The 17,647-nt window shown below is 43.6% G+C and overlaps 2 protein-coding genes across 4 annotated transcripts in view; one reads left to right on the top strand and one right to left on the bottom strand.

Annotated features, from left to right (window-relative positions):
- Positions 1-1,538: 1,538 nt before the first annotated feature.
- Positions 1,539-10,139, bottom strand: duox2 (dual oxidase 2). Of its 2 annotated transcripts, none has more exons than XM_045688577.1 (8): positions 9,855-10,139; positions 7,025-7,192; positions 6,660-6,717; positions 6,182-6,316; positions 3,650-3,857; positions 2,907-3,124; positions 2,488-2,681; positions 1,539-2,112 (listed from the first exon to the last, which is right to left on the bottom strand). In XM_045688577.1, exons 2-8 carry the CDS (start codon positions 7,169-7,171, stop codon positions 2,053-2,055), a joined length of 1,020 nt encoding a protein of 339 aa, XP_045544533.1. In that variant the 5' UTR covers positions 7,172-7,192; positions 9,855-10,139; the 3' UTR covers positions 1,539-2,052. The 2 variants fall into 2 exon arrangements, with proteins under 2 accessions (XP_045544533.1, XP_045544534.1); XM_045688578.1 differs by lacking the exon at positions 9,855-10,139 and adding an exon at positions 9,275-9,530.
- duox (dual oxidase) overlaps positions 9,514-17,647 on the top strand; it is a 33,120-nt gene continuing 24,986 nt past the window's right edge. The window contains exons 1-8 of one of the 2 annotated variants that reach the window (XM_045688575.1): positions 9,891-10,003; positions 10,161-10,244; positions 10,339-10,503; positions 10,751-10,938; positions 12,314-12,515; positions 13,764-13,930; positions 14,249-14,312; positions 15,998-16,094. In XM_045688575.1, coding sequence (XP_045544531.1) covers positions 9,946-10,003; positions 10,161-10,244; positions 10,339-10,503; positions 10,751-10,938; positions 12,314-12,515; positions 13,764-13,930; positions 14,249-14,312; positions 15,998-16,094 — 1,025 coding nt within the window. In that variant the 5' untranslated portion in view covers positions 9,891-9,945. Of the gene's footprint in view, positions 9,633-9,890; positions 10,004-10,160; positions 10,245-10,338; positions 10,504-10,750; positions 10,939-12,313; positions 12,516-13,763; positions 13,931-14,248; positions 14,313-15,997; positions 16,095-17,647 lie in introns of those variants that run through there. The other variant, XM_045688576.1, reaches the window with a different exon arrangement.

The raw sequence follows: 17,647 nt of genomic DNA on the forward strand, positions 1-17,647 counted from the left end.
TAATACTACGGTAATGGTATATAATACTACAGTAATGGTATATAATACTACGGTAATGGTATATAATACTACAGTAATGGTATATAATACTACAGTAATGGTATATAATACTACGGTAATGGTATATAATACTACAGTAATGGTATATAATACTATGGTAATGGTATATAATATTACAGTAATGGTATATAATACTACGGTAATGGTATATAATACTACGGTAATGGTATATATATATATTACGGTAATGGTATATAATATTACAGTAATGGTATATAATATTACGGTAATGGTATATAATATTACGGTAATGGTATATAATACTACGGTAATGGTATATATATATATTACGGTAATGGTATATAATATTACGGTAATGGTATATAATATTACGGTAATGGTATATAATATTACAGTAATGGTATATAATACTACGGTAATGGTATATATATATTACGGTAATGGTATATAATATTACAGTAATGGTATATAATATTACAGTAATGGTATATAATATTACAGTAATGGTATATAATATTACGGTAATGGTATATAATATTACAGTAATGGTATATAATACTATGGTAATGGTATATAATACTATGGTAATGGTATATAATATTACGGTAATGGTATATAATACTATGGTAATGGTATATAATATTACGGTAATGGTATATAATGTTACGGTAATGGTATATAATATTACGGTAATGGTGAAGGCCAAAGATATTACTGAAACGTGGGTTCTTCTTTACACATATATTTAGGTGACTGATTACCTTAAACATCAGGTCTGCCGTCCCAAACCGAACCCTATTCCTTTTTACAGTGCACTACTTTTTAACCAGGGCCGTTGCAACAGTGCTCTGGTCAAAAGGAGTGGACTATAAAGGGTGTAGGGTGCCATTGGTGAGGCAGACCAGGTACAACGAGAATGTATTAACTTGTATATTACTGTACGAATGTATTGTGAGATACTGAGAATACACTGTGATCGATGAAACCAGTGACAAGGCTAATTATTGCTTACCAAATGTGTTTTAAATAAAATTACATTTATTACATGCAATGATGAAAATGAAAGTAAAATACTTTAAAAAAAATAAAAACTCAAATTTTGTACCCCAAAATGTCGCACCTGTTCCCTAGTGCACGTTTGACCAAGAGCCATAGGGGTCCTGGTCTAAAGTAGTGCACTATGTAGGGAATAGGGTTCTATAGGGCTCTGGTCTAAAGTAGTGCACTATGTAGGGAATAGGGTTCTATAGGGCTCTGGTCTAAAGTAGTGCACTATATAGGGAATAGGGTTCTATAGGGTGCTGGTCTAAAGTAGTGCACTATATAGGGAATAAGGTTCAATAGGGCTCTGGTCTAAAGTAGTGCACTATATAGGGAATAGGGTTCTATAGGGTGCTGGTCTAAAGTAGTGCACTATATAGGGAATAGGGTGCCATTTGGTTATTACACAAGAAGCACATCGTCAATTACTTGAATACCTGACTCAATTATCTCCAGTAACAAACAAAAAAAGTGTGTGAATCTCGCAAAAAACTTTTTAATACATTTTCGTACACTATTTCAACATGACATGTAATACAACACATCTAATAATAACAATTATGGCATTGACAGAGTAGAACACATTTTATACACATTATTTACAGTACAGTACAAGAGGCCTGTGTAAAAGGAGGTCACTGTGCTAGTCTAGCAGTACCATTTCCTCCCTCGTCGCCTCACAGCCAGACTGGAACCCAGGACACATCCGTTTGTTGGGGACTCGACAGAGGCTAATGTCTCGCACGTGACTGCCCTCCTTGACAACGTTTTAACCAACTACGCTGTTCGAAAAGCTAGGGATTCAATAGTTCGGTAGAGACCTTTCAAGCTGGGGAATGAGGTTATGAATCTGACTTCGTTACATTGCGACCAGCCTTAGAGGGAGTTGCCAACAACCGGATGTATCCGGTTTTCAGGGATACACTTTTCCGCTGAAAAGCGGATGTGGGAACTCCGTCTCAGGCGTGTTTTAACGCCTGCCACGTTGGGTTACATTGCGATTGACAGCTCCTGGAGGGATGGTTGGTGGCTGTCTTTCTGAATTTCATCCTGGAACACATAAGAAGAAGAAAATAACATTATTTACGGTTAAATCAATACTATTTACCTATTACTACAGATGTAGGATCTTAATTTGATGACCCTGTTCTGTATTTGAGGTTTAAATAAGCTTCTAAAGTTTGCAATATCCACTTAGAAATTTCAGACTTGATTTTGGCTAGGAAAATGCCCATTAATTATAATCCAAATAAAAATGCACATTTCTTGTTGCTACAGGATTATTTTCCTGCTGAAGCAAACTGGCTCAAATTAAAATCCTACATCTGTAGCGCTACAGTAGTGATGGTGATTGTTAGAAGGCAACTAAACGAAGCCCTGGACCAGAGCTAGACTTGCATCTACTTATTAAACTGGAAGACTTACCGTAGGAAGTACTAAAGTTGTCAAAGGTGTGGTGGTTACGCTTGCCAGGAAGTTGGAGTTCAGGTATCCCTGTCCAAAATGAATATCTTCATCTTCGTCGTTGTCCACCTCGACACTGAAGGCCTCTCGTATCTTCTCAGGGATCAGACAGTCCAGCAGAACCACCAGGACTCCGATGACCAGACACAGGACACCTGGAAAACAAGATGGACGCCTTTTTTTTTTTAACAAAATGCCCTTTCATGTTGTCATTAGTGTGGATAACTTGACTCTTTCTCAATTAATCTTTCCTTGATTCCTAGAGTCCTTTCTCCTAACCTCATAACCACTTGAGATGGAGGCTAGGAGAGAGGACACAAGGAATTGAGGAAAGTTTAAATTGAGGAAAGAGCCTTGAGCTTTGGTAAACCTTTCCTTACCTGTGGCCAGAGCCAGCCAGAAAGAACCGCTGTACTCTGTCTGGAAGGCTCCAGAGGTGCCTATGGTGAACAGACAGGTAGGCAGATTCCTGATGGTGGAGAAAGAGGCCATGGAGAAGAAGATGAAGGCAGCAGTGGCCACCATCATGTAGCCGGCGTACAGGATGACAGGCATGGAGAATAGCACGTTGGCTACCATCCAGCAGCAGAACGCTGTCCTGGGGAAGGGGAGACAGCGCTTGTTTTACATTTGACAGTGTGTGTATGTACAGTCAGACGATTTTCAATGGTTTTGGATGCCGCTTCAGTAACCCCTACGTCTTACTTTAACCTCACCCCCCCCAAAACATTAACCCTGAACATACACCTAACTTAAACCTTACACACCCCCCCCCCCCAAAACATTAACCCTGAACACCTAACTTAAACCTTACCATAACTTTGATCTCCATCTCTATAATGCCCATAATGGCGCCGGAGGGAATGGCTTCCTTTTTTACGGGGCTCCTAAACAATTGTGCAATTTTTTTGCTCGTATTGTTTGTATCTTATTTTGTACATAATATTTCTGCCACCGTCTCTTATGACCGAAAATAACTTCTGGATATCAGGACAGAGATTACTCACCTCGAACTGGACAAATAATTTTGGGGGATTTAATTTGATTTGATGCTTAACATTAACCTTCGGATCTGGTGGTGGAATATCCACTACTGTTATGTGTTTAGATCTAGTCAGCTTACCAGAGAGTGGCCGAGGCATAGCGCCCAGAGTATCTATACTGGTAGATGAGGCCACATGGGTTGTTGAGGGTAAACTTCTCAGCGATATAGAGGATGGGGTTAGGTAGACCTCTCTCTAGGGCATCCTCGTACTCCTCATCGATGGTGTCTTTCCACTCAAACATCTCGTTGTAGTTGATGGTCTCGTTCAGTTGATTCACAGGATTCCCTGGAGGGATAGAGACCATAGAGGACAATGGGAGGTTATAATCCATGCACTTACAACACACATGACAAGTTATGTGTCACAATCCCAGACCTAGAGCTACAGCACTGGTAACCTGGTGGGAGGCCACCTGTCTGTCACTGGTAACCTGGTGGGAGGTAACCTGTCTGTCACTGGTAACCTGGTGGGAGGCCACCTGTCTGTCACTGGTAACCTGGTGGGAGGCCACCTGTCTGTCACTGGTAACCTGGTGGGAGGCCACCTGTCTGTCACTGGTAACCTGGTGGGAGGTGACCTGTCTGTCACTGGTAACCTGGTGGGAGGTAACCTGGTGGGAGGTAACCTGGTGGGAGGCCACCTGTCTGTCACTGGTAACCTGGTGGGAGGTGACCTGTCTGTCACTGGTAACCTGGTGGGAGGCCACCTGTCTGTCACTGGTAACCTGGTGGGAGGCAACCTGTCTGTCACTGGTAACCTGGTGGGAGGTAACCTGGTGGGAGGTAACCTGGTGGGAGGCCACCTGTCTGTCACTGGTAACCTGGTGGGAGGTAACCTGTCTGTCACTGGTAACCTGGTGGGAGGTCACCTGTCTGTCACTGGTAACCTGCTATTCTATCTATTGTCTTTTCCTGCATGGGACTCCAAGAGCTAAGGAGCGTTATCCAAGGAGAGAGGCCAGCGGAACACAGGTGCTTGGGTATTACGCAAGAGACAGAGGCTATCAGTTAGAAGTTTATTATACATAGGCCATCATTCATTAGCTAAATATAAGACTAAACCTGCATTGAATTTATTACCTGAAAGAAATAGGCTAGGACATCTATTGATAGGACTATATATCACTCTAGAACAGGATTATCTATTTTGGATACATCTATTTTGGATACAGGATTAACTATTTTGGATACAGGATTAACTATTTTGGATACAGGATTATCTATTTTGGATACAGGATTAACTATTTTGGATACAGGATTATCTATTTTGGATACAGGATTATCTATTTTGGATACAGGATTAACTATTTTGGATACAGGATTATCTATTTTGGATACAGGATTATCTATTTTGGATACAGGATTATCTATTTTGGATACAGGATTATCTATTTTGGATACAGGATTATCTATTTTGGATACAGGATTATCTATTTTGGATACAATTTAAATGGACTTGATGGAGAGAGAGAAAGACTGCTAGCTCCTGTATTGATTTAAAGAAACGATATATGAGTGTTTTAAAACTTTGCAGCTGGAATTTAAAAACAAATAATCTTTACAATAAAAAAAGAAATAAAGTGACCCCTTTGAAATCCAGATAGAGACGTGTCAATTAGACAGCGCATTAGGTATTTTATATTAGCAAATGTAGGTCCACCTGTCGCAATAAAATAAAACAGTTACCATGATGAGATGACGGATCTACATGCTGAGACGGGCTGTCGGTTTCCACGCTGAGCGTTGATCGTGCAGTGGCCAGAGAGAAGGCCGTATTGAATCCAGATATAAAACATCACATATCATTTAACAGTTTCCATTACGCGTCATGTTTATATAAATCATGTATTCAAATATTTTATTATAATTTACCGGTTTCTCTCTGTTATTTATCCCGGGAAAAGGGAGTGGTTTTGGCAGGTTCCCTCCATTCAACCCTAGCGTATATATATATATATATATATTGCGTCTCCATTGGTCCACTAGTTTTCGAGTGATGGTTCGTCTTAAGAAGAGTCGAGGCTGTAAATCGCTGCCAAAAGGTGCTTCGACAAAGTACTGAGTAAAAGGTCTGAATACTTTATGTAAATGTGATATTTCTGTTTATTTCTCTTTATATATTTGCTAAAATTTCGAAAAACGAGTTTTTGCTTTGTCATTATGGGGTATTGTGCGTAGATTAATGAGGAAAAAAATATTTGTATCATTTTTTTTTTAGTAAGGCTGTAACGTAACAAAATGTGGAAAAAAGGTCAAAGGGTCTGAATACTTTCCGAATGCGCTGCATAAGTACTCTGTATTAGTATATTTATGGTCATTCTGGTGTCTGAATTAGCAGTACAGTATTTACGGGGGCATTCATACTTGCTGAGCAGAGCAGAGCTGTTGTGAAGGAAGTTGTCAAAGAAGTGAATGTGTTTATACAGGAAGTACCGCCCCCACCCACCTACCAACCAATCATGTCAATGCGGAGCTATATAGAGCTACAGGTAGCCCGCACGGCGATGTGGAGGCCTATAAATTGGTCATGTTTATTTGAATGTACATTCTGGGTCAGTTTAGCTTCCCCCTAGCCTTTTGGACGCACTGCCTGTGGTTTACGGGGCTCACCTCTTAAAGTTATGTTGATGCCGTACAATCCAACATGCAGTCCCACCTCAGCGTTCACCTCCTCACTGCTGAAGGACTTGTAGGTAGCGTTGGTAGTGGTTTGGGCCTCAGCCCAGTCACTGGTGAAATTCAGTGCTGCGATTGAGATTGAGATTGGGATTGAGATTGAGATTGGGATTGAGATTGAGATTGAGATTGGGATTGAGATTGGGATTGAGATTGGGATTGGGTGTCATACTAAAAACAACAACGATACAATGAACTACTTTATAGCAGTTGATTCAGCATTTCTTTTGATGTGTGTTTCCTGTGAAATAATTGACACCCTGTCGACCAATCGGAATCGAGTAGCCTAATCAACAATCCTGCGGGTATAAAATAAATATAAATATGCAGAGAGTTCAAAAATTCTTGTATAGTGTTGTAAAAGATGTGACGTGAAAACTAAAAGAAATGTCCAGGTAGGTACGGTACTTACCTACAATTACTACACCTATGAAGAAACTGATGATGAGTCTGAACATCCAGAACAGTCTCTAGAAGAGAGGGTTTGAGGACACAAGTCAGGATCACGAAACATGTACCTACTTTCACTGACTGACAGCTATAATACATTGTTGTTATTGTTTTATTAATCCATTTGATTTTAATCACATTCCAAGGGGAAATAATCAGTTTAAGTCAATATGTATCTACATTGAGCAATTTATATTATCTAATCGTAGGCCACAGTAGGTATTACGGAGTCAGATTTGTGCCAACAGAAATGGAATATGAAGATCAATCGAGTCTGAAGATTCAATATTCTGTTGGTATTAATTTGAACCAGTTGGTTCTACTCACCGACTTGCCTCTGATACCTGGCAGAATAAGAAGGAAGCTGAATGTGAAGACCAGGAAGACCAGGATAATAGTGAGGAGGTGGGTGCTGAAGATAAAGGAGGTTCTCGGTAGGGGGTAGAACGGGTAAATGTTATCGTAGAAGGTCATCTTTCCTCAGGATCTCCGGGGCTGAGAGCAGACAGCGTGACCAGAAAGAGACAGTGTTAGTGTGTTAAGAGCACGGTGTCTCAATTACTGTGTAAAGATCCAGAGATAGGAGATACATTGGGCCATCAGTTCAACACTGTATAGTAGAGGATAATGTACACTGGGGGAATTGGGAGTATTATTTTGCTATTGACTCGTTCATAGCCATCTGGAAAAGCCCGCGGAGCTTGTGAAATATGAACACGAGACTCACATCCTTTTAAAAATATATATTGCTATTATTTTCTCTGTATATCATGAAATAAGATAGTCCCAAATGAACATCCTATGCCTGCTCCCTACTAGGCGTAGCTCATAGAAGGGCACAACAGGTACAACTTTTAGGTCCTGCATAGAGCACATTTTACGTGGGATTTAGAGTTACCACCCGCTGGTCCAACCGGCCCCAGGATCTTAAGCACAACAAACAAATTGAATTCGAAACATATCATACGAATATGATGACGTAGTACACAATTTGATGACCTAGTACACAAACAAAAAATTCCTGAAAGGGCCCAGGGCTGGGTCTTTTTTACAAAAACGGCTGTAGAGTCCGAATTGTTTGAGATACAAACTATTAAAAGCTATCTATGAAAAGCTGAGACTCTCACGGACACTCGCAAGCTACATAAGAGTTGTTAGATGGTAAGGGGTTCTTCTACATAGACCATAGTAAATCCCAGGACATAGTGTCTATAATACTGTAAGGGGTTCTTCTACACAGTAAATCCCAGGACATAGTGTCTATAATACTGTAAGGGGTTCTTCTACATAGACCATAGGAAATCCCAGGACATAGTGTCTATAATACTGTAAGGGTTCTTCTACATAGATCATAGTAAATCCCAGGACATAGTGTCTATAATACTGTAAGGGGTTCTTCTACATAGACCATAGTAAATCCCAGGTCATAGTGTCTATAATACTGTAAGGGGTTCTTCTACATAGTAAATCCCAGGACATGGTGTCTATAATACTGTAAGGGGTTCTTCTACATAGTAAATCCCAGGTCATAGTGTCTATAATACTGTAAGGGGTTCTTCTACATAGACCATAGTAAATCCCAGGACATAGTGTCTATAATACTGTAAGGGGTTCTTCTATATAGACCATAGTAAATCCCAGGACATAGTGTCTATAATACTGTAAGGGGTTCTTCTACATAGACCATAGTAAATCCCAGGTCATAGTGTCTATAATACTGTAAGGGGTTCTTCTACATAGTAAATCCCAGGACATGGTGTCTATAATACTGTAATAAGCTCACATAGTTGCTGTCACAAACTCCAAACGCCACACGATCGTCACTGACTAGTTGGATATTCATTTCCCACTGAGCAAACCATTTCTGTACTTATTACAGCATTCATATACATTTTTATCAAGTTATTGTTTTGGTGGACCTTATTTTTTATTGCCATTTGTCAGTAAAACTCATGAATGCAACAGTTTAATATCCAATAGTTTTGTGTTCTACTTGTAGCCCTGGTTGTCCTTTAAAGAACATGGTAAAACACTTCATTGTGAGGCTCAATATAAAGGCTGGACATGCAGATAAATGAAAGTCAGATAAATGAAAAGCAGTTTTTTGTTTTTGCTGTTGTCTCAGGATGTATACTATATATTATATCACTTAAAGAAAGTATTTTATTTCTGAATCAAGACAAAATAATTTTTACTTGAACATACTCTCATTTGGTAGACCAATTTTGTGGGGGTTTTCCTACAAAGTGCTTTAAGAAACCACTCTGTTGAGACTAAGAGCATATTCAAACTAAACAGAGTACGGGTACAGTAAGCGGATACTCAGGTTTAGCCTCTCTGGCATACTATCACCGCCAAAAGAAACATATCAAAGTAGACCACGCAAGTTTGTAAAAAGCAACAAACACATAACAAAGAAAAACACACAAACAAAGAAACATCGAACTCCATCTACCTCTGAACCATCATAATAAATACATCACTATGCTATTCTCATGTCATGCATAATAAGTATGCTTAAAATAATATCAAATAAAATAATAAAATAAATTTATTTAAAAAAAAAATAATGCTCACCTGAAAGTGCAAAAAAAAGTAGACCAGCAGGTCAAGACAAGAGGCAGAAAGATGGGAAAAACCGAATGTAGTAACACACAAAGGCGAGAGACTTATTTTATACCAGCCACTTCTTTTGTGTATCTTTCGGCTTGCATTGATTGGTATATTTTTTTTTGGAACAGAGGTGTGTGAACCGGTGACGATTATTCCTACAAGGAAACTCATGTGTCAGTGAGAACTTAGAAGAGAACTTATGAGAACTTAGGTCTTAGACACACTGTTTGGCTGTTCTTCTCTGGAGCGCTATTTCGCTCACCTGGATTTTGTCGTAACTCCGGCTTCTTCAGTGCGCATGACATTTCATTCTCAAAATTGGGTAAGTTTACAGTTTAAAAAAATTAATAATTAATTATTTAACATTTCCTGTTTAAAACCTTTCTTTAGTGTTGTTTCTTCCATACAACGTACAACTTCTCTATATGTGTCAGTCACAATTTAATTATAGCAGTTATTAAAGCACTGCTAATCACATATATTTAACGCATTACGAAACGAATTAGGCTATATCGCAATTTTTCTTTCCACGATGGGTTCCTACCTTGCACTTTCCACACCGGTAGACTGCACCTCGACAACTCTTGACCGTCTTGGAGTGGGTCTCTACGTGCTGAGCGGAATCTCTCGCATCGATGGATTTGCGTAAACAGATGTGGACAGTGTTAGCGGTACTTTCTCTTATCGTTCAACGTAAGTAGCCTTGTAACTAGTCATTTCGTGTTATTTACGTACGACTAGTAAAACACACGAAAAAATGCATAACCTTTGATAAATAACTATTATACAAGTCCTGCATTTTAAGTATCACTCTGAAAGGACCGTCAATCTATACATTTAACGTGTGCAGATTCTCAGGCCAAAGTCCCCTGGGAAGTCCAACGATATGACGGCTGGTATAACAATTTAGCCTATCACAGTCGAGGTGCTGTTGGTAAGTTTTTAATCACAAAATCTTAACCACTAACTTACAATATTAAATATTTGAAATATTAATATTTAAAGATATACGATGCGTTTATATGCAGGTTCCCGCCTGGTCCGCCTCCTGCCGGCGCGCTACTCTGACGGGGTTCTCCAGCCTCTCCAAGAGCCACAGCTCCCCAACCCGCGCAGGGTCAGCGATGTGACGGCCAGTGGCCCCTCGGGCCTGCCCTCTGCACACAACCAGACTGTACTCTCTGTGTTCTTCGGTAAATCGACACCTGGGAACATCATCCGTAATGTTTATGATTCATTCCCGACTCATTCAGGAGATATTGTTTCGGGTCTACTTTGTGAAATTAAATGTCTGGAGGTTGTCATAGTAACAAAATGAGTGACCAGTTAAACACCTGGCAACTTCGTCAAAAAGGATTGGAAAGTTTTTTTGTTGTTGAATAGATTGACAATAGCAGCGACCCAAACTCAAGTCCCTGTATTTATCCTCCGTCTGTCCAGGGTACCACGTAGCATTTGAGATCCAGGACTCTCGTCCTCCAGGCTGTCCTCCAGAATTCATGCACATCCGTGTCCCAGAGGGAGACCCAGTCTTTGACCCCAACCGTACCGGCCGGGTCCTACTGCCATTCCAGAGGGGGCCCTGGGAAAAACACTCCAGCCAGAGCCCCAATAACCCCCGCACACAGGTAATAACCCCCGCACACAGGTAATAACCCCCCGCACACAGGTAATAACCCCCGCACACAGGTAATAACCCCTTGCACACAGGTAATAACCCCCGCACACAGGTAATAACCCCCGCACACAGGTAATAACCCCCGCACACAGGTAATAACCCCTTTCACACAGGTAATAACCCCCGCACACAGGTAATAACCCCCCGCACACAGGTAATAACCCTCGCACACAGGTAATAACCCCTTTCACACGGGTAATACCCCTTGCACACTAGTAATAACCCCACACACAGGTAATAACCCTCTCACACAGGTTACCCTTGCACACAGGCAATAATCCTTGCACACAGGTAATAACTCTTGCACACAGGTAATAACTCTCAGATACAGGTAATAACCCTTGCACACATGAAATAACCCTCGCACACAGGTAATAATCCCCGCACACAGGTAATAACCTTTGCACACAGGTAATAACCCCCGCACACAGGTAATAACCCCCCCCCCGCACACAGGTAATTAGACTGCCCGTCAGATAAACCCATAGCCTATATTCTTTATAAGACTGCCCATCAGATAAACCCATAGCCTATATTCTTTATAAGACTGCCCGTCAGATAAACCCATAGCCTATATTCTTTATAAGACTGCCCGTCAGATAAACCCATAGCCTATATTCTTTATAAGACTGCCCATCAGATAAACCCATAGCCTAAATTCTTTATAAGACTGCCCATCAGATAAACCCATAGCCTATATTCTTTATAAGACTGCCCATCAGATAAACCCATAGCCTATATTCTTTATAAGACTGCCCGTCAGATAAACCCATAGCCTATATTCTTTATAAGACTGCCCGTCAGATAAACCCATAGCCTATATTCTTTATAAGACTGCCCGTCAGATAAACCCATAGCCTATATTCTTTATAAGACTGCCCGTCAGATAAACCCATAGGCTAGAAGCCCACAGCTCACTGTCCCAAGTGTTTCACCCCAAATAAAAAACTGTATTATGTTCTATCTGTAGATGTGCTATGTCATGTCATGTCATGTTATGTCATGTTATGTTATTTCATGTTATGTTATGTCATGTCCTGTTATGTCATGTTGTGTCAGGTCATGTCATGTTATGTCATGTTATATCAGGTCATGTCATGTCATGTTATGTCATGTCATGTTACATCAGGTCATGTTATGTTATGTCATGTTATGTCTGGTCATGTCATCTTATGTCATGTCATGTCATGTTATGTTACATTTCACTGAACCTATCTGGGGTATGTGACAATAAAACATTATTTTCTGTCTTAAAAAAAAGGCGATGTTACGTTATGTCATGTCACGTTATGTCATGTCACGTTATGTCATGCTATGTACTGTAGGTGAACCTGGTGACAGCGTGGCTGGACGGCAGCTCTATCTACGGCCCGTCTAGTTCCTGGTCTGACGCCCTGAGGAGTTTCTCTGGAGGTCTCCTAGCCTCGGGGGAGCAGTCGGACATGCCCAAACGGAGGGGAGGCAGCAACCTCATGTGGAGTGCTGCTGATCCCTCCACTGGTCAGTATGGACCTGAGGGACTCTACGGTGAGAGATGCTGCTTGTTGTTGTCTTCTTCTTCTTCTTCGTTTTCTTCTTCTTCTCTGGTGACAACAGCGATACTCCTGCATCACTGTCTGTCTCACATAAAACCACACCTTTGACAACAAAATCAGCTATACAAAAGATTGGAATTTATAAAGCTGTGCATTATTCTCTGAGGATTTAGTGGTGAATGACAATGGACTTAGAAAATAAAGCTTGATAATGCCAACCTGATCTGGCTAGACACCTCACTAACGCCCGAAGAATGAAAACAAGGAAGCACCAAAAATATCTGCATGTATTTTGTAATGGATATAAAGATATCAGCAACAGGATATTAGACATCAGCACCTTTAGAGAATATTTCAAATTTTAATATTTTTATTTTAACTAGGTCAAGTCAGTTAAGAACAAATTCTTATTTTACAATGACGGCCTACCGGGGAACAGTGGGGTTAACTGCCTTGTTCAGGTGCTGAACGACAGATTTTTTACTTTGTCAGCTCTGGGATTTGAGCCAGCAACCTTTCGGTTACTAGTCCAACACTCTAACCACTAAACAGGATATAAACTTCCTGCTCCTCACGAGCTGGGTGTGACGCCACGTCACTCCTACATCGGCACCTTTAAGAGATATAAAGATTTAATCTGAAGCTAAGTAATATAAAGATTTAATCAGCACATTTAAGAGATATAACGATATCGTCGGCACCTGTAAAGAAATAGTGAAAATACTTTCGTTTCAGGACAGTTATCACTGCCTATTAACACTAATACCAGGATAAGGGTCACTTCCATTTCCCTTCAGTCAATTGACAGATTTTTTATATTTATTTATTTATTTATTTTATTTCAGCTTTTATTTAACCAGGTAGACTAGTTGAGAACAAGTTCTCATTTATAACTACGACCTGGCCAAGATAAAGCAAAGCAATGCGACACAATCAACATCACAGAGTTACACATGGAATAAAACAAACATACATATATTGACATAATACAATAGAAAACGTCTATATACAATGTGAGCAAATGAGGTGAGATAAGGGAGGTAAAGGCAATAAAATAGGCCATAGTGGCGAAATAATTACAATATAGCAATTAAACACTGGAGTGATAGATGTGCAGAAGACGAGTGTGCAAGTAGAGATACTGGGGATTAGCCGTTGCTATACAGTCGATATAGTGCAGTCCCACAGCCAAACATGCAGTCAGTGAACCCTTCACTTTCTTTGTTCTTCTACCCTCCAGAGTTGGGTAACGGCTGGGGCAACGAGAATGTGTTCACCATGGCCGAGGGAATCCTGTGGTTTCGCTACCACAATTACATCGCCTCCCAGCTGCGTGAGAAACAGCCGTCGTGGTCAGACGAAGACCTGTTTCAAAGCGCCAGGAAAACCGTGGTCGCCACGTTCCAGGTATCAGGAAAAGTCTGCTGTAATCCAACCAACACATTGTGGTCAATTTTTTACTGTAATACAGCATGTCACATGACCAGAAAAGAGAGTCGTTAGTTACATCAGTGCCAGGTGGTTGTGGGTTTCTGGATGAAATGGGATTACCTGAGAGTTAGGTGTCTGCGTCACACCCCCCACCTCGGGTAACCAGCAACTACCAAGGTTATTATCCTCTGTTTTGACAAGCAATGAAAGTTGTATGCAACACTGGTAGTCTATTCACACAGAGAAGTAACTCAAGAGTTTAATAGACTTGATTTAGGTTTTGTTATTTTACAGAATATTGCATTCTATGAATGGCTGCCTGGATTCCTGGGGGAAAAGACAATGTCTCCATACCTTGGTAAGTAAGAAAGAGAGAGGGAGGGAGAGAGAGAGAGAGAGGGGGGGACGGAGAGAGGGAGAGAGAGAGAGAGAGGGGGGCAGAGAGAAGAAGAGAGAGAGGGGGGGAACAGAGAGGAAGAGAGAGAGAGAGGGGGGAAACAGAGAGAGGGAGAGAGAGGGGGGCAGATAGAAGAAGAGAGAGAGGGGGAACAGAGAGGAAGAGAGAGGGGGCAGAGAGAGAGAGGCGGGAAACAGAGAGGAAGAGAGAGGGGGGGAAACATAAAGAGGGAGAGAGAGAGAGGGGGAAACAGAGAGAGGGAGAGAGAGGGGGGCAGAGAGAAGAAGAGAGAGAGGGGGGGAACAGAGAGGAAGAGAGAGAGAGGGGGGGAAACAGAGAGAGGGAGAGAGAGAGGGGGCAGAGAGAAGAAGAGAGAGAGGGGGAAACAGAGAGAGGGAGAGAGAGAGAGGGGCAGAGAGAAGAAGAGAGAGGGTGGGGAACAGAGAGGAAGAGAGAGAGAGGGGGAACAGAGAGAGGGAGAGAGAGGGGGCAATAGAGAAGAAGAGAGAGAGGGGGGAACAGAGAGGAAGAGAGAGAGAGGGGGGAAACAGAGAGAGGGAGAGAGAGAGGGGGAACAGAGAGACGGAGAGAGGGGGGCAGAGAGAGAGAGGCGGGAAACAGAGAGGAAGAGAGAGAGGGGGAACAGAGAGACGGAGAGAGGGGGGCAGAGAGAGAGAGGCGGGAAACAGAGAGGAAGAGAGAGAGGGGGAACAGAGAGACGGAGAGAGGGGGGCAGAGAGAGAGAGGCGGGAAACAGAGAGGAAGAGAGAGAGGGGGGAAACATAAAGAGGGAGAGAGAGAGGGGGCAGACAGAGGGAGAGAGAGAGAGGGGGACAGAGAGCGGGAGAGCGAGTGGGGCAGAGAGAGAGAGAGAGGGGGGAACAGAGAGAGGGAGAGAGAGAGGGTGGGGGACAGAGAGCGGGAGAGCGAGTGGGGCAGAGAGAGAGAGAGAGGGGGGAACAGAGAGAGGAGAGAGAGAGAGGGGGACAGAGATAGTGTGTGGGAACAGAGAGAGGGAGAGAGAGAGTGTGTGGGAACAGAGAGAGGGAGGGGACAGAGAGGGAGAGAGAGAGGGGGGACAGAGAGAGGGAGAGAGAGAGGGGGGACAGAGAGAGGGAGAGAGAGAGAGGAGGGGAATGCATGATGAGAGGGGAGGGAAGAGGAACGACTGAAGCAAGGTCATGCGCTGGTAATCAGTGGTTAGGTGAGTTGTTCTCTGCGTCATCAGACAAACACACACAGCCTGGTTCTCCACACACACACACACACACACACACACACACACACACACACACACACACACACACACACACACACACACACACACACACACACACACACACACACACACACACACACACACACACACACACACACACGGCCAGGTGCTCCACAGTCAGCCAGAATAATAAGGTCAGAGGTCAGTGACAGTCACATTATGTTCCTTTGTTTTCTCTTCATAAATCATATGGAGGTTAGAGGTGTTCCTTTACCTGTGTTATTTCACAATGTTACACGGTACTTCCTTTACCTGTGGGCATACCTTACCTAGGACATATGTTCTGTACGTCCTCTCTTCTCTTCTATAGTAGGTTTACAGGTTTACAGGTATACGCTGGTGTCATCGTCTGCCTTGTCTCCTGCAGGCTACCAGAAGTTTGTGGATCCAGGGATCTCGCCTGAGTTTCAGGCAGCTGCCATACGTTTTGCCTCTACGATGGCCCCTCCTGGTGTCTTCATGAGGTACTGTGGCCTAGCTTCCGCCGGCTGGAGAATACGCTCCTCCTCCGACGACGACAGATTCAGAATCCACTAGCCCGGTAGAACCAGCCTGCTTTCACCTTTCAGTTTAACTTCAGATATCAGGGAAACAGAAAGGTGAACTATCAGGTGATCATGCTGGTTTACACCAGGCTAGAAAACACTTTGGGGCGGCAGGTAGCCTAGTGGTTAGAGTGGAGGGGTGGCAGGTAGCCTAGTGGTTAGAGTGGAGGGGCGGCAGGTAGCCTAGTGGTTAGAGTGGAGGGGCGGCAGGTAGCCTAGTGGTTAGAGTGGAGGGGAGGCAGGTAGCCTAGTGGTTAGAGTGGAGGGGCGGCAGGTAGCCTAGTGGTTAGAGTGGAGGGGAGGCAGGTAGCCTAGTGGTTAGAGTGGAGGGACGGCAGGTAGCCTAGTGGTTAGAGTGGAGGGGCGGCAGGTAGCCTAGTGGTTAGAGTGGAGGGGCGGCAGGTAACCTAGTGGTTAGAGTGGAGGGGCGGCAGGTAGCCTAGTGGTTAGAGTGGAGGGGCGGCAGGTAACCTAGTGGTTAGAGTGGAGGGGCGGCAGGTAGCCTAGTGGTTAGAGTGGAGGGGAGGCAGGTAGCCTAGTGGTTAGAGTGGAGGGGGGGGCAGGTAACCTAGTGGTTAGAGTGGAGGGGCGGCAGGTAGCCTAGTGGTTAGAGTGGAGGGGTGGCAGGTAGCCTAGTGGTTAGAGTGGAGGGGTGGCGGGTAGCCTAGTGGTTAGAGTGGAGGGGAGGCAGGTAGCCTAGTGGTTAGAGTGGAGGGGCGGCAGGTAGCCTAGTGGTTAGAGTGGAGGGGAGGCAGGTAGTCTAGTGGTTAGAGTGGAGGGGCGGCAGGTAGCCTAGTGGTTAGAGTGGAGGGGCGGCAGGTAGCCTAGTGGTTAGAGTGGAGGGGCGGCAGGTAGCCTAGTGGTTAGAGTGGAGGGGCGGCAGGTAGCCTAGTGGTTAGAGTGGAGGGGTGGCAGGTAGCCTAGTGGTTAGAGTGGAGGGGAGGCAGGTAGCCTAGTGGTTAGAGTGGAGGGGCGGCAGGTAGCCTAGTGGTTAGAGTGGAGGGGAGGCAGGTAGCCTAGTGGTTAGAGTGGAGGGGAGGCAGGTAGCCTAGTGGTTAGAGTGGAGGGGAGGCAGGTAGCCTAGTGGTTAGAGTGGAGGGGAGGCAGGTAGCCTAGTGGTTAGAGTGGAGGGGAGGCAGGTAGCCTAGTGGTTAGAGTGGAGGGGAGGCAGGTAGCCTAGTGGTTAGAGTGGAGGGGAGGCAGGTAGCCTAGTGGTTAGAGTGGAGGGGCGGCAGGTAGCCTAGTGGTTAGAGTGGAGGGGAGGCAGGTAGCCTAGTGGTTAGAGTAGAGGGACGGCAGGTAGCCTAGTGGTTAGAGTGGAGGGGCGGCAGGTATCCTAGTGGTTAGAGTGGAGGGGAGGCAGGTAGCCTAGTGGTTAGAGTGGAGGGGAGGCAGGTAGCCTAGTGGTTAGAGTGGAGGGGAGGCAGGTAGCCTAGTGGTTAGAGTGCAGGGGGGGCAGGTAGCCTAGTGGT

The sequence above is a fragment of the Salmo salar genome, chromosome ssa10, assembly GCF_905237065.1.
Source record: "Salmo salar chromosome ssa10, Ssal_v3.1, whole genome shotgun sequence".
NCBI lineage: Eukaryota > Metazoa > Chordata > Actinopteri > Salmoniformes > Salmonidae > Salmo > Salmo salar.